Below are 17,878 nucleotides of genomic sequence, written 5' to 3'. Positions count from 1 at the left end.
TTCTGTCTCTCTCTCACCCCCCTCTCTCTCCTTCTGTCTCTCTCTCTCCTTTCTCTCTCTCACCCCCCCTCTCTCCTTCTCTCTCTCTCTCCTTTTCTCTCTCTCCTTCTCTCTCTCTCTCCTTCTCTCTCTCTCTCACCCCCCCTCTCTCCTTCTGTCTCTCTCTCTCACCCCCTCTCTCTCCTTCTGTCTCTCTCTCTCACCCCCTCTCCTTCTGTCTCTCTCTCTCACCCCCCTCTCTCTCCTTCTGTCTCTCTCTCACCCCCCTCTCTCTCCTTCTGTCTCTCTCTCTCTCTCTCTCTCTCTCTCCCCCTCTCCTTCTCTCTCTCTCACCCCCCCTCTCTCCTTCTCTCTCTCTCACCCCCCCTCTCTCCTTCTATCTCTCTCTCTCACCCCTCTCTCTCCTTCTGTCTCTCTCTCTCACCCCCCCCTCTCCTTCTGTCTCTCTCTCTCTCACCCCCCTCTCTCCTTCTGTCTCTCTCACCCCTCTCTCTCCTTCTGTCTCTCTCTCTCACCCCCCCTCTCTCTCCTTCTGTTTCGCACTCGGTCTCTTTTTTTTTAGATCAGCTTTAATATTGCAGATAGATTGTAACTTCCATCAATGTAATTGTCTGCATCACTTCCAATCCCCATATGTTTTTTTTTCGCGCAAACATAACATGGATAAAAGCGTCTGCTAAATGGCATATTATTATTATATTATATCCTTTTTTACAATATATTTCCCTTTATTACTTTCCTCTTTCTGTCTTTCTCCTTCCTCTCTCTTTCTCCAGACAGACCGTTAGGGAGGATGGGGGTAGTTGGAGCTGGGTGGAGATAAATATGACTCATCTTCATTTGTCATAGGGGTTTCTGTCAGTACAATATTTTAATAGTTTTCTTCCACGAAGAAAGCGAAGAGTCGCCAAGCAAAATATTACATCCAGACAGAGTTGTTCTCTCCCATATTATGCCCCCAGCGCATTCTTTCATAAAAAATAAATCAACTAGGGAATAAAAAGGAAAGACAGAGAAGACGGGCTCCCCCGGGCGACGGGTGGAGATTACGGTTTCATTTATACCCAGTCAGGCAGTGTTGTCAACAGCGTGAATCTAAAAATGGATCAAACCTAGCAAACCAGAGCATTGTTCTTTGTAAGGCAGAGTGGTTCATTATTTGCTTTCATCTGTAAGAATTATATATAATTTACTACCTCTCCTAGCTTGTGTAAGTTTCCGTTCAAAGCTTGCTCTGGTCTGGTCTGAGGTGATTTGATCTTGAGAAAGAGACTGGCTTTAATGATTCTTATGTGAAATTCTTTAAAGGAAATTTCAAACATTTTCAACTTCATATTCATCATCTCCAGCATCACCCCAACATCAATATGTGTGAAAATGGCACGTTTCTATGTTTTGTAGAAAAAAGATAGTGGAAGAAAAGCATTTCCAATGACATCATCGGTGTTCATCATGTGATTTTTACCAATTATGAGGAGGCATTGCCAATACATTTAGTCTACTAATTGGTGGATGATGTCACTGGAAACACTTACCTTCCTCTATCTTTTTGACTACAAAATATAGAAACGTGCCATTTTCACATATGTTGACGTTGGGGTGGTGCTGGAGATGATGAATATGAAGCTGAGAAAGGGTGAAATGTCCCTTTTAATATATAGATTTTTAACTTCACCTGGATACCTTGGCTTGAAGCCAGTGTTTGACTAAATAAAACCCAATCAAGGATTATACCTAAATCTTTCAGTCTTTCAAATGTAATATGGAAAAATGAAAGCTAAACTTTTTCTGTGATTCACAGAAATAACTACATTTTGCTAGATGAAATTCAACACTAATGAATGTCTAGAGACCAATTAGTTTGATGTGTTCTGAGGGTGGTGTGTGTCACCATGTTAGGATGTGTTGCTGTCTGTTTGACTAATGTCTATAAGGGGTTGTTGTTGCCCACTAGTCCCAGCAGCCTCTGGAAGACCTGGATGCCCAGCTGCGGAGGGCCCTGAGCCCAGAGACTGTCTCTGTCAGCTGTGTCACCACGCAGGTACCATAGCCACACACACACGCCCCCTTCAGGCCCGGAGGAACGTATTCCTTTTTGTTTTTGTTGAAATGTTACATTTAGTATGTAAAAGCAGATGAATACTATTTCTTCTAATCTGTGTTTTGTAGTTGAAATGAGTTATTGTTATTATTCTGTGCTCTCTAATACTGACATTACTGTCGTGGTGCTATGTGGTATGTTTGTTGGTGTGACTCAAGACATGACAGTCACAGTGTGTTCTCCCCCATGTACCACAGTCCTCACTCACTGGGATGCATGCAGGTGGCCAGCCAGGTGTGTTACTTCAACATCTATCCTTACTCCATTTTGAAATGGTCATGCTACCTGTTAGTGTGTTATCCTTTCTTTTGGGATGTTTTGCCGATTTGTTGCATTGTAACATGATGATATCTCATTGGCCGTTTCAGTGCCTTTCCCGCTGGAAGGGGAATCAATCACGTTGCCTATTGCTGGAGGATTCCAACTGGGAGGATCCCAGGTATGGACTTCTAACTGTACCTTTCCAGCTCTATTTACATGATTGGAATATTACAGCAGTGTCTGCCTGGTGGTCAGAGTCTGCAATCTCTATGTACTTCATCTATCTCTCGTCAGAATAGTTTGATATGATTGTAGTGATAGTCCTTATGGTTGATCTGGGCCTTTAAATTCTGTCTGTTTTCATAATCTCTGTCTCTCACTTCTCCCCCCAACCCCAGGTCTCTGTGGCTGCAGACGAGGGTCCCGTCCGTGCACACCCCCCCAGGAGCCCCACAACATCCTCCACCTCCTCTTCCTCCTCCTCTCTCTCCAGCCCGGAGAACACACTGCACAAAGCCTCCTCCCCACTCCGCGGAGGTAAGACGGCTGGGGGAGATGTGGTGGACGGCCTGCCCTCCCTCCCCCACCGGACCGCCTCCCCTCAGCCCACCACCATCGGCCGCTTCCAGGTCACCACCAACGCACCGGAGGCCAGGGTGGGCCGCTTCTCAGTGAGCCGAGCCCAGGATGTGGCAGCCGAGGCTGGGTTGGAGCAGCCACCCGCTTCCCAGGCTAACGGGCCTAGTACTGGTCCTGGCTCGGCCACCATGCTCCTCAGCCCAGAGAACAAACAGAGCTCCCTGCCCAGCCTCAACAACTCCTTCAACTCCTACGTGAGCTCTGATAACGACTCTGAGTTTGAGGACGAGGACTTGAAGAGGGAGGTCAACCGGTTACGAGAAAAGTAGGTTTACCCTGTTTCTCTCCTCTCTTCTGCTCGACTGACATGTTCCTGTTTGCTGTTCCAAAAATAACCCTTCTTGAATCAGCACATTTAAGGGCTTATGGTTCCATTCCTAAAACTCCAACATGTCCACCTTCACCTGAAATGTTCCTGTGTTATTAAACTGCTGGGATTTTGGGGCAGATTTTAGGTTGATGTGCTGTCCATTCATCTCCCTCTCATCTCCTCTCCAGGCACATGAAGGAGATCCAGGCCCTGCACACCAAGCAGAAGGATGAGATTGACTCCCTGTTCACTAGGCTGGGCAAGGTACCGCCGGCCGTGGTGGTCCCTCCAGCTGTAGCCCTGGCCAGTCGCAGGAGACGACCCACCAAGAGCAAGAGCAGCAAGTCTAGCCGCTGCAGCTCCTCCCAGGGCAGCAAGAGCCCCCTGCAGCCAGGTACTACTAACCCCTGACCTCTGTCTGAACTGGTCGTATCGGCAAGAGCCCCCTGAAGCTCTTGACCTTAAAGTGTGTTAGAGCCAGAGACAGAAGAGGAAGCGAGACACCCCACTCCCTGTTTTTTTTCTGGTTCAATTGAAGTCAATGAATTTAGTAGACCAGACCCAGCTGCTATTGCATTGGTGTCTATGGGAGATTAAAAATATATATTTTTACGGTAAACGGTCGGAGTGAACGATCTTCATTTATACACCATCTTTGTTAGAGCCCACTGTAGCCAGGTACTGACCTCTAATCCCTGACCCTTGACCTCTAACCTGTGGTCCTCCTCAGTAGAGGGTATTGGCAGAGACAGTGTGTTAGAGTAGGGACTGTAACTGTACTGTACTCGCTTTCTCCTCTTCACAGGGCTACTTGTGGCAAACCAATCTTCTCTTCTCTCCTTCCTTCACTTTTAAACCATACAGTCAACTAGCTGTATTGTTTATGCTGTAACCCTGCACTGTGCAACCTAGCTAGCTACACTGTGGTTGTGTGATCTGCACCCTACCTACCTACACTGTGTGAGAGTCACTGTGTGCGTGTCTGCACTTTGAGGCTGTTCCCCTGACCTGTCCTCCTCCCTCCCCTGTTCTCCTCCTCTGTGTGTATGGTGTCTGTGTGTGTCAACTTCAGGCAGCACTTTATCTGCACAGAGCGCTCCCTCAGTGTACCCACCCCACCAGGCTCTCCTCCTGGCCCCTGGTCTGGCCCCTGGGGGCCTCCCCGACCTCCACCCTGCCTCAGGGAGCCGACCCCGGCCCCTCAAGCATCTCGGCCCCTCCAGTGAGAACCTGTGCTCTGCCTACACCAGCGACGCTACGCTGTCCGTGCCCAGTCTCTGTGCCCCCACCCAAGGTAGGCCTCCGTACGGCGCCCTACTGCCTAGGCCTTGGCTCTCATCCCTACGTCCCATTCATCCTTCCACCTGCCTCCAGTAGGCCTCATTTGCCTTGTCTGTCGAGGAAAAGTTCATCTACCCCACCACCACCACCACCACCACCACCACAGGGATGGAAATTAGTAGCGTCCCCATCCTCCTCTTCATACCATCCCCCCAAAAAGTCTGTCCGTCATAATGGTCTCTATTTGGGTGTTTCTCTGTCTTGTCCTGTCCTGTAGTTTATCAGATGACAACTTCCCACTAGGGTTGGTACAGTAGAGGAATGTTTGACAGAGCCAATTTGGTCTGATACAGACGGTAGCACTGGACTGTAGTGTTGGGAAGGCTTACGATAATCCTGATGTATTTCACTTCCTGAAAAAAATCCCCATTCGGTCGGGGAACACTATTGCTCTGGCTCAAGACTATGGTGCATGTTGGGTATTTCAATTGGACTGTTGATTTGGGCACCTCTGTTGTCTTAAGCTAGCCTTTCTTCTACACACTCAGTGGAAGCTCCATTACTAACTGTCTGGATGGGACCGCTCCTATTCCTCCCACGCTACAGGGGGTGCTATTGCTCCGCTTCTCCACCTCCCAGTGCAGCTCTATCCTCTCATCACTGTAAGGCACTCCTCTCCTCCATCCCTCTCCGTTCTCTCATCTCCCTCTCTCTGTTGCTCAGTGTACTTACTGTTCCATTCTTACTGTGTATATGTGTACCTCTTTCTCTCTCTTTTTCTCTCTCTCTCTCTCTCTCTCCCTTCCTCTCTTTTTGTACCACAGGCTGTGTAACGTTCAGCTGTGGGTCGGAGAGAGTGACCATCAAACCAGGTGGCAGAAGGACCCGTTTTCTGAGTACGCCCTGCTTGGCTCTTTGTGTGTAACGCTTCTTCCTCTTCCTTTGTCTTCTTTCTCCTTCACTTCCTACTTCCTGTCATGTGATTATGTCTTGTCTTCCGATTGGGAGCCACATCTCCTCTGGCATTTTAGCCTTTTTTTTTTTAAATTGGCCCCATTTATAGAGCATTATAGATAAACGACTCAATGACCACTGATGATGCATCATCACATAGCCTAATGGATACATGTATCTAATGGCATACTCTACATTCCCATCCTAGTGCATTAAGGTAATGTACAGTGGGGGAAAAAAGTATTTAGTCAGTCACCAATTGTGCAAGTTCTCCCACTTAAAAAGATGAGAGAGGCCTGTAATTTTCATCATAGGTAGACGTCAACTATGACAGACAAAATGAGGAAAAAAAATCCAGAAAATCCCATTGTAGGATTTTTAATGAATTTATTTGCAAATTATGGTGGAAAATAAGTATTTGGTCAATAACAAAAGTTTCTCTACTTTGTTATATACCCTTTGTTGGCAATGACACAGGTCAAACGTTTTCTGTAAGTCTTCAAGGTTTTCACACACTGTTGCTGGTATTTTGGCCCATTCCTCCATGCAGATCTCCTCTAGAGCAGTGATGTTTTGGGGCTGTCGCTGGGCAACACAGACTTTCAACTCCCTCCAAAGATTTTCTATGGGGTTGAGATCTGGAGACTGGCTAGGCCACTCCAGGACCTTGAAATGCTTCTTACGAAGCCACTCCTTCGTTGCCTGGGCAGTGTGTTTGGGATCATTGTCATGCTGAAAGACCCAGCCACGTTTCATCTTCAATGCCCTTGCTGATGGAAGGAGGTTTTCACTCAAAATCTCCGATACATGGCCCCATTCATTCTTTCCTTTACACGGATCAGTCATCCTGGTCCCTTTGCAGAAAAAACAGCCCCAAAGCATGATGTTTCCACCCCCCATGCTTCACAGTAGGTATGGTGTTCTTTGGATGCAACTCAGCATTCTTTGTCCTCCAAACACGACGAGTTGAGTTTTTACCAAAAAGTTATATTTTGGTTTCATCTGACCATATGACATTCTCCCAATCCTCTTCTGGATCATCCAAATGCACTCTAGCAAACTTCAGACGGGCCTGGACATGTACTGGCTTAAGTAGGGGGACACGTCTGGCACTGCAGGATTTGAGTCCCTGGCGCGTAGTGTGTTACTGATGGTAGGCTTTGTTACTTTGGTCCCAGCTCTCTGCAGGTCATTCACTAGGTCCCCCTTGTGGTTCTGAGATTTTTGCTCACCGTTCTTGTGATCATTTTCCCCACGGGGTGAGATCTTGCATGGAGCCCCAGATCGAGGGAGATTATCAGTGGTCTTGTATGTCTTCCATTTCCTAATAATTGCTCCCACAGTTGATTTCTTCAAACCAAGCTGCTTACCTATTGCAGATTCAGTCTTCCCAGCCTGGTGCAGGTCTACAATTTTGTTTCTGGTGTCCTTTGACCGCTCTTTGGTCTTGGCCATAGTGGAGTTTGGAGTGTGACTGTTTGAGGTTGTGGACAGGTGTCTTTATACTGATAACAAGTTCAAACAGGTGCCATTAATACAGGTAACGCAGTGGAGGACAGAGGAGCCTCTTAAAGAAGAAGTTACAGGTCTGTGAGAGCCAGAAATCCTGCTTGTCTGTAGGTGACCAAATACTTATGTTCCACCAATAATTTGCAAATAAATTCATTAAAAATCCTACAATGTGATTTTCTGGATTTTCTGTTTCCTCATTTCGTCTGTCATAGTTGACGTGTACCTATGATGAAAATTACAGGCCTCTCTCATCTTTTTAAGTGGGAGAACTTGCACAATTGGTGGCTGACTAAATACTTGTTCCCCCCACTGTATACCCACAGACAGTGTGGTGCCAGAGGCTTAAACATCTGATCATTCTATCTGACCCCTCTTATAAACCATGATCATTATTATCACCAATAGCCAATGCAACAGTAATGTCTCCATAAAGCATGTTGAGCTATAAGACAGGTACAGTCTAGAACAGGGCTCTCCAACCCTGTTCCTGGGTTTTCGCCCCAATCCCAGTTGTAACTAACCTGATTCATCTTCTCAACCAGCTAATTATTAGAATCAGGTGTGTTAGATTAGGGTTGGAGTGAAAACCTACAGGAGAGTAGCTCTCCAGGAACAGGGCTGGAGAGAACTGTTCTAGAGTGTAATATATATATATATATATAAAATACCAAGGTGACATTTTTGACACTTGGTCCTCCACACTGATCCGTTTCCACTACGGTCCCATACTCCACTCACATCAACATCTAAGCATTATATTATAATTTCTAATGTTTCTTCATCCAGCTAATAATCACCCTTATTTAAACTGTATAGGCTATCATTTGGAAGTTCTTGGATGAGCTCTGAGCAATAAAAAATTTGAATGGTAATAGTTCACTCTTCAAGTGTATGGTCTGTGCTACTACCCTTTAGTAATAGTTATGGTCTGTATTACAGTACTACCCTTTAGTAATAGTTATGGTCTGTACTACCCTTTAGTGATAGTTATGGTCTGTATTACAGTACTACCCTTTAGTAATAGTTATGGTCTGTACTACCCTTTAGTAATAGTTATGGTCTGTATTACAGTACTACCCTTTAGTACTAGTTATGGTCTGTACTACGGTACTACCCTTTAGTAATAGTTATGGTCTGTACTACAGTACTACCCTTTAGTAATAGTTATGGTCTGTACTACAGTACTCCCTTTAGTAATAGTTATGGTCTGTACTACAGTACTACCCTTTAGTAATAGTTATGGTCTGTACTGCAGTACTACCCTTTAGTAATAGTTATGGTCTGTACTACAGTACTACCCTTTAGTAATAGTTATGGTCTGTACTACCCTTTAGTAATAGTTATGGTCTGTACTACAGTACTACCCTTTAGTAATAGTTATGGTCTGTACTACGCCCTTTAGTAATAGTTATGGTCTGTACTACAGTACTACCCTTTAGTAATAGTTATGGTCTGTACTACAGTACTACCCTTTAGTAATAGTTATGGTCTGTACTACGGTACTACCCTTTAGTAATAGTTATGGTCTGTACTACAGTACTACCCTTTAGTAATAGTTATGGTCTGTATTACAGTACTACCCTTTAGTAATAGTTATGGTCTGTACTACAGTACTACCCTTTAGTGATAGTTATGGTCTGTACTACAGTACTACCCTTTAGTGATAGTTATGGTCTGTACTACCCTTTAGTGATAGTTATGGTCTGTACTACAGTACTACCCTTTAGTAATAGTTATGGTCTGTACTACCCTTTAGTAATAGTTATGGTCTGTACTACCCTTTAGTAATAGTTATGGTCTGTATTACAGTACTCCCCTTTAGTAATAGTTATGGTCTGTACTACCCTTTAGTAATATTTATGGTCTGTACTACAGTACTACCCTTTAGTGATAGTTATGGTCTGTACTACAGGACTACCCTTTAGTGATAGTTATGGTCTGTACTACCCTTTAGTAATAGTTATGGTCTGTATTACAGTACTACCCTTTAGTAATAGTTATGGTCTGTATTACAGTACTACCCTTTAGTAATAGCTATGGTCTGTATCTACCCTTTTAGTAATAGTTATGGTCTGTATTACAGTACTACCCTTTAGTAATAGTTATGGTCTGTACTACAGTACTACCCTTTAGTAATAGTTATGGTCTGTACTACCCCCTTTAGTAATAGTTATGGTCTGTACTACAGTACTACCCTTTAGTGATAGTTATGGTCTGTATTACAGTACTACCCTTTAAATTATTTTCTCTTTCGCATGTGTGTTTTTTTTTTATCTTATCCTTTAGTAATAGCTTATGGTCTGTACTACTCTACCCTTTAGTAGATAGTTATGGTCTGTAACAGTATCTCTGAACCCTTTAGTAATAGTTATGGTCTGTACTACAGTACTACCCTTTAGTATATTATAGTTATGGTCTGTACTACCCTTTAGTATAGTTATGTTGGTCTACGTACTATACAGTGTCTGTACTAGTAATAGTTATGGTCTGTACTATAGTACTACCCTTTAGTAATAGTTATGGTCTGTACTACAGTACTCCCCTTTAGTAATAGTTATGGTCTGTACTACAGTACTACCCTTTAGTAATAGTTATGGTCTGTATTACAGTACTACCCTTTAGTAATAGTTATGGTCTGTACTACAGTACTACCCTTTAGTAATAGTTATGGTCTGTACTACAGTACTACCCTTTAGTAATAGTTATGGTCTGTACTACAGTACTACCCTTTAGTAATAGTTATGGTCTGTTACTACAGTACTACCCTTTAGTAATAGTTATGGTCTGTACTACAGTACTACCCTTTAGTAATAGTTATGGTCTGTATACTACCCTTTAGTAATAGTTATGGTCTGTACTACAGTACTACCCTTTAGTAATAGTTATGGTCTGTACTACAGTACTACCCTTTAGTAATAGTTATGGTCTGTACTACAGTACTACCCTTTAGTAATAGTTATGGTCTGTACTACAGTACTACCCTTTAGTAATAGTTATGGTCTGTACTACCCTTTAATAATAGTTATGGTCTGTACTACAGTACTACCCTTTAGTAATAGTTATGGTCTGTACTACCTTTTAGTAATAGTTATGGTCTGTACTACAGTACTACCCTTTAGTAATAGTTATGGTCTGTACTACCCTTTAGTAATAGTTATGGTCTGTACTACAGTACTACCCTTTAGTAATAGTTATGGTCTGTACTACCCTTTAGTAATAGTTATGGTCTGTACTACAGTACTACCCTTTAGTAATAGTTATGGTCTGTACTACAGTACTACCCTTTAGTAATAGTTATGGTCTGTACTACCCTTTAGTAATAGTTATGGTCTGTATTACAGTACTCCCCTTTAGTAATAGTTATGGTCTGTATTACAGTACTACCCTTTAGTGATATTTATGGTCTGTACTACAGTACTACCCTTTAGTGATAGTTATGGTCTGTACTACAGTACTACCCTTTAGTGATAGTTATGGTCTGTACTACCCTTTAGTGATAGTTATGGTCTGTACTACAGTACTACCCTTTAGTAATAGTTATGGTCTGTACTACCCTTTAGTAATAGTTATGGTCTGTACTACCCTTTAGTAATAGTTATGGTCTGTATTACAGTACTCCCCTTTAGTAATAGTTATGGTCTGTACTACCCTTTAGTAATATTTATGGTCTGTACTACAGTACTACCCTTTAGTGATAGTTATGGTCTGTACTACAGGACTACCCTTTAGTGATAGTTATGGTCTGTACTACCCTTTAGTGATAGTTATGGTCTGTATTCACTACCCTTTAGTAATAGTTATGGTCTGTATTACAGTACTACCCTTTAGTAATAGTTATGGTCTGTACTACCCTTTAGTAATAGTGATGGTCTGTATTACAGTACTACCCTTTAGTGATAGTTATGGTCTGTACTACAGTACTACCCTTTAGTAATAGTTATGGTCTGTACTACAGTACTCCCCTTTAGTAATAGTTATGGTCTGTACTACAGTACTACCCTTTAGTGATAGTTATGGTCTGTATTACAGTACTACCCTTTAGTAATAGTTATGGTCTGTACTACAGTACTACCCTTTAGTAATACCCTTTAGTAATAGTTATGGTCTGTACTATAGTACTACCCTTTAGTAATAGTTATGGTCTGTACTACAGTACTCCCCTTTAGTAATAGTTATGGTCTGTACTACAGTACTACCCTTTAGTAATAGTTATGGTCTGTACTACAGTACTACCTTTTAGTAATAGTTATGGTCTGTATTACAGTACTACCCTTTAGTAATAGTTATGGTCTGTACTACAGTACTACCCTTTAGTAATAGTTATGGTCTGTACTACAGTACTACCCTTTAGTAATAGTTATGGTCTGTATTACAGTACTCCCCTTTAGTAATAGTTATGGTCTGTACTACCCTTTAGTAATAGTTATGGTCTGTACTACAGTACTACCCTTTAGTAATAGTTATGGTCTGTACTACAGTACTACCCTTTAGTAATAGTTATGGTCTGTACTACAGTCCCCTTTAGTAATAGTTATGGTCTGTACTACAGTACTACCCTTTAGTAATAGTTATGGTCTGTACTACCCTTTAGTAATAGTAATGGTCTGTACTACAGTACTACCCTTTAGTAATAGTTATGGTCTGTACTACCCTTTTTAGTAATAGTTATGGTCTGTACTATAGTACTACCCTTTAGTAATAGTTATGGTCTGTACTACAGTACTACCCTTTAGTAATAGTTATGGTCTGTACTACCCTTTAGTAATAGTTATGGTCTGTATTACAGTACTACCCTTTAGTAATAGTTATGGTCTGTATTACAGTACTACCCTTTAGTAATAGTTATGGTCTGTACTACAGTACTACCCTTTAGTAATAGTTATGGTCTGTACTACAGTACTACCCTTTAGTAATAGTTATGGTCTGTACTACCCTTTAGTAATAGTTATGGTCTGTACTACAGTACTACCCTTTAGTAATAGTTATGGTCTGTACTACCCTTTAGTAATAGTTATGGTCTGTACTACCCTTTAGTAATAGTTATGGTCTGTACTACAGTACTACCCTTTAGTAATAGTTATGGTCTGTACTACCCTTTAGTAATAGTTATGGTCTGTACTACAGTACTACCCTTTAGTAATAGTTATGGTCTGTACTACAGTACTACCCTTTAGTAATAGTTATGGTCTGTACTACCTACCTTTAGTAATAGTTATGGTCTGTACTACAGTACTACCCTTTAGTAATAGTTATGGTCTGTACTACAGTACTACCCTTTAGTAATAGTTATGGTCTGTACTACCCTTTAGTAATAGTTATGGTCTGTATTACAGTACTACCCTTTAGTAATAGTTATGGTCTGTACTACAGTACTACCCTTTAGTAATAGTTATGGTCTGTACTACAGTACTACCCTTTAGTAATAGTTATGGTCTGTACTACAGTACTACCCTTTAGTAATAGTTATGGTCTGTATTACAGTACTACCCTTTAGTAATAGTTATGGTCTGTACTACAGTACTACCCTTTAGTAATAGTTATGGTCTGTACTATAGTACTACCCTTTAGTAATAGTTATGGTCTGTACTACAGTACTCCCCTTTAGTAATAGTTATGGTCTGTACTACAGTACTACCCTTTAGTGATAGTTATGGTCTGTATTACAGTACTACTCTTTAGTAATAGTTATGGTCTGTACTACAGTACTACCTTTTAGTAATAGTTATGGTCTGTATTACAGTACTACCCTTTAGTAATAGTTATGGTCTGTATTACAGTACTACCCTTTAGTAATAGTTATGGTCTGTATTACAGTACTACCCTTTAGTAATAGTTATGGTCTGTATTACAGTACTCCCCTTTAGTAATAGTTATGGTCTGTACTACAGTACTACCCTTTAGTAATAGTTATGGTCTGTATTACAGTACTACCCTTTAGTAATAGTTAGGGTCTGTATTACAGTACTACCCTTTAGTAATAGTTATGGTCTGTATTACAGTACTACCCTTTAGTAATAGTTATGGTCTGTACTACAGTACTACCCTTTAGTAATAGTTATGGTCTGTACTACAGTACTACCCTTTAGTAATAGTTATGGTCTGTACTACAGACTACCCTTTAGTAATAGTTATGGTCTGTACAAGTACTACCCTTTAGTAATAGTTATGGTCTGTATTACAGTACTACCCCTTTAGTAATAGTTATGGTCTGTATTACAGTACTACCCTTTAGTAATAGTTTATGGTCTGTACTACAGTACTACCCTTTAGTAATAGTTATGGTCTGTACTACAGTACTACCCTTTAGTAATAGTTATGGTCTGTACTACCCTTTAGTAATAGTTATGGTCTGTACTACAGTACTACCCTTTAGTAATAGTTATGGTCTGTACTACTTGTTGTTATGTCTGTACTACCCTTTAGTAATAGTTATGGTCTGTATTACAGTACTACCCCTTTAGTAATAGTTATGGTCTGTACTACGTCCTTTAGTAATAGTTATGGTCTGTACTACAGTACTACCCTTTAGTAATAGTTATGGTCTGTACTACAGTACTACCCTTTAGTAATAGTTATGGTCTGTACTACCCTTTAGTAATAGTTATGGTCTGTATTACAGTACTACCCTTTAGTAATAGTTATGGTCTGTATTACAGTACTACCCTTTAGTAATAGTTATGGTCTGTACTACCCTTTTAGTAATAGTTATGGTCTGTATACTACCCTTTAGTAATAGTTATGGTCTGTACTACAGTACTACCTTTAGTAATAGTTATGGTCTGTACTACTCCCTTTAGTAATAGTTATGGTCTGTACTACAGTACTACCCTTTAGTAATAGTTATGGTCTGTATTACAGTACTACCCTTTAGTAATAGTTATGGTCTGTACTACAGTACTACCCTTTAGTAATAGTTTGGTCTGTACTACAGTACTACCCTTTAGTAATAGTTATGGTCTGTACTACGGTACTACCCTTTAGTAATAGTTATGGTCTGTACTACAGTACTACCCTTTAGTAATAGTTATGGTCTGTACAACTACCCTTTAGTAATAGTTATGGTCTGTACTACAGTACTACCCTTTAGTAATAGTTATGGTCTGTACTACAGTACTACCCTTTAGTGATAGTTATGGTCTGTATTACAGTACTACCCTTTAGTGATAGTTATGGTCTGTACTACAATACTACCCTTTAGTAATAGTTATGGTCTGTACTACCCTTTAGTAATAGTTATGGTCTGTATTACAGTACTACCCTTTAGTAATAGTTATGGTCTGTATTACAGTACTACCCTTTAGTAATAGTTATGGTCTGTATTACAGTACTACCCTTTAGTAATAGTTATGGTCTGTACTACAGTACTACCCTTTAGTAATAGTTATGGTCTGTACTACAGTACTACCCTTTAGTAATAGTTATGGTCTGTACTACAGTACTACCCTTTAGTAATAGTTATGGTCTGTACTACAGTACTACCCTTTAGTAATAGTTATGGTCTGTATTACAGTACTCCCTTTAGTAATAGTTATGGTCTGTACTACAGTACTACCCTTTTAGTAATAGTTATGGTCTGTACTACAGTACTACCCTTTAGTAATAGTTATGGTCTGTACTACAGTACTACCCTTTAGTAATAGTTATGGTCTGTACTACCCTTTAGTAATAGTTATGGTCTGTACTACAGTACTACCCTTTAGTAATAGTTATGGTCTGTACTACCCTTTAGTAATAGTTATGGTCTGTATTACAGTACTACCCTTTAGTAATAGCTATGGTCTGTATTACTACCCTTTATTAATAGCTACGGTCTGTACTACAGTACTACCCTTTAGTAATAGTTATGGTCTGTACTACCCTTTAGTAATAGTTATGGTCTGTACTACAATACTCCCTTTAGTAATAGTTATGGTCTGTATTACAGTACTACCCTTTAGTAATAGTTATGGTCTGTACTACCTTTTTATTCTGTACTACCCTTTAGTAATAGTTATGGTCTGTACTACAGTACTACCCTTTAGTAATAGTTATGGTCTGTATTACAGTACTACCCTTTAGTAATAGTTATGGTCTGTATTACAGTACTACCCTTTAGTAATAGTTATGGTCTGTACTACAGTACTACCCTTTAGTAATAGTTATGGTCTGTACTACAGTACTACCCTTTAGTAATAGTTATGGTCTGTACTACAGTACTACCCTTTAGTAATAGTTATGGTCTGTATTACAGTACTACCCTTTAGTAATAGTTATGGTCTGTATTACAGTACTACCCTTTAGTAATAGTTATGGTCTGTACTACAGTACTACCCTTTAGTAATAGTTATGGTCTGTACTACAGTACTACCCTTTAGTAATAGTTATGGTCTGTACTACAGTACTACCCTTTAGTAATAGTTATGGTCTGTATTACAGTACTACCCTTTAGTAATAGTTATGGTCTGTACTACAGTCTCCCTTTAGTAATAGTTATGGTCTGTACCTACACCCCTTTAGTAATAGTTATGGTCTGTATTACAGTACTACCCTTTAGTAATAGTTATGGTCTGTACTACAGTACTACCCTTTAGTAATAGTTATGGTCTGTACTACAGTACTACCCTTTAGTAATAGTTATGGTCTGTACTACCCTTTAGTAATAGTTATGGTCTGTACTACAGTACTACCCTTTAGTAATAGTTATGGTCTGTATTACATACTACCCTTTAGTAATAGTTATGGTCTGTACTACAGTACTACCCTTTAGTAATAGTTATGGTCTGTACTACAGTACTACCCTTTAGTAATAGTTATGGTCTGTACTACCCCTTTAGTAATAGTTATGGTCTGTATTACAGTACTCCCCTTTAGTAATAGTTATGGTCTGTATTACAGTACTACCCTTTAGTGATATTTATGGTCTGTACTACAGTACTACCCTTTAGTGATAGTTATGGTCTGTACTACAGTACTACCCTTTAGTGATAGTTATGGTCTGTACTACCCTTTAGTGATAGTTATGGTCTGTACTACAGTACTACCCTTTAGTAATAGTTATGGTCTGTACTACCCTTTAGTAATAGTTATGGTCTGTACTACCCTTTAGTAATAGTTATGGTCTGTATTACAGTACTCCCCTTTAGTAATAGTTATGGTCTGTACTACCCTTTAGTAATATTTATGGTCTGTACTACAGTACTACCCTTTAGTGATAGTTATGGTCTGTACTACAGGACTACCCTTTAGTGATAGTTATGGTCTGTACTACCCTTTAGTGATAGTTATGGTCTGTATTACAGTACTACCCTTTAGTAATAGTTATGGTCTGTATTACAGTACTACCCTTTAGTAATAGTTATGGTCTGTACTACCCTTTAGTAATAGTTATGGTCTGTACTACAGTACTACCCTTTAGTAATAGTTATGGTCTGTACTACAGTACTACCCTTTAGTAATAGTTATGGTCTGTACTACAGTACTCCCCTTTAGTAATAGTTATGGTCTGTACTACAGTACTACCCTTTAGTGATAGTTATGGTCTGTATTACAGTACTACCCTTTAGTAATAGTTATGGTCTGTACTACAGTACTACCCTTTAGTAATAGTTATGGTCTGTACTATAGTACTACCCTTTAGTAATAGTTATGGTCTGTACTACAGTACTACCCTTTAGTAATAGTTATGGTCTGTACTACAGTACTACCCTTTAGTAATAGTTATGGTCTGTATTACAGTACTACCCTTTAGTAATAGTTATGGTCTGTACTACAGTACTACCCTTTAGTAATAGTTATGGTCTGTATTACAGTACTACCCTTTAGTAATAGTTATGGTCTGTATTACAGTACTACCCTTTAGTAATAGTTATGGTCTGTATTACAGTACTACCCTTTAGTAATAGTTATGGTCTGTATTACAGTACTCCCATTTAGTAATAGTTATGGTCTGTACTACCCTTTAGTAATAGTTATGGTCTGTATTACAGTACTACCCTTTAGTAATAGTTAGGGTCTGTATTACAGTACTACCCTTTAGTAATAGTTATGGTCTGTATTACAGTACTACCCTTTAGTAATAGTTATGGTCTGTACTACAGTACTACCCTTTAGTAATAGTTATGGTCTGTATTACAGTACTACCCTTTAATAATATATATGGTCTGTACTACAGTACTACCCTTTAGTAATAGTTATGGTCTGTACTACAGTACTACCCTTTAGTAATAGTTATGGTCTGTATTACAGTACTACCCTTTAGTAATAGCTATGGTCTGTACTACAGTGCTACCCTTTAGTAATAGTTATGGTCTGTATTACAGTACTACCCTTTAGTAATAGTTATGGTCTGTATTACAGTACTACCCTTTAGTAATAGTTATGGTCTCTATTACAGTACTCCCCTTTAGTAATAGTTATGGTCTGTATTATAGTACTACCCTTTAGTAATAGTCATGGTCTGTATTATAGTACTACCCTTTAGTAATAGTCATGGTCTGTATTACAGTACTACCCTTTAGTAATAGTTATGGTCTGTATTACAGTACTACCCTTTAGTAATAGTCATGGTCTGTATTACAGTACTACCCTCTAGTAATAGTTATGGTCTGTACTACAGTACTACCCTTTAGTAATAGTTATGGTCTGTACTACAGTACTACCCTTTAGTAATAGTTATGGTCTGTACTACAGTACTACCCTTTAGTAATAGTTATGGTCTGTATTACCCTTTAGTGATAGTTATGGTCTGTACTACAGTACTACCCTTTAGTAATAGTTATGGTCTGTATTACAGTACTACCCTTTAGTAATAGTTATGGTCTGTACTACAGTACTACCCTTTA

At 39.9% G+C, this 17,878-nt stretch overlaps 1 protein-coding gene across 1 annotated transcript in view; it reads left to right on the top strand.

The window, feature by feature from the left end:
• LOC121584336 (serine/threonine-protein kinase WNK1-like) overlaps window positions 1-17,878 on the top strand; it is a 170,834-nt gene that overhangs the window by 138,598 nt on the left and 14,358 nt on the right. Inside the window, 7 exon segments of the mRNA XM_045208809.1 lie at window positions 1,955-2,041; window positions 2,299-2,335; window positions 2,470-2,540; window positions 2,761-3,266; window positions 3,500-3,705; window positions 4,384-4,605; window positions 5,417-5,488. Coding sequence (XP_045064744.1) covers window positions 1,955-2,041; window positions 2,299-2,335; window positions 2,470-2,540; window positions 2,761-3,266; window positions 3,500-3,705; window positions 4,384-4,605; window positions 5,417-5,488 — 1,201 coding nt within the window.

This window comes from Coregonus clupeaformis, chromosome 28, assembly GCF_020615455.1.
Source record: "Coregonus clupeaformis isolate EN_2021a chromosome 28, ASM2061545v1, whole genome shotgun sequence".
In the NCBI taxonomy this organism is placed as follows: domain Eukaryota; kingdom Metazoa; phylum Chordata; class Actinopteri; order Salmoniformes; family Salmonidae; genus Coregonus; species Coregonus clupeaformis.
This window is presented reverse-complemented; position numbering and strand designations above follow the sequence as displayed.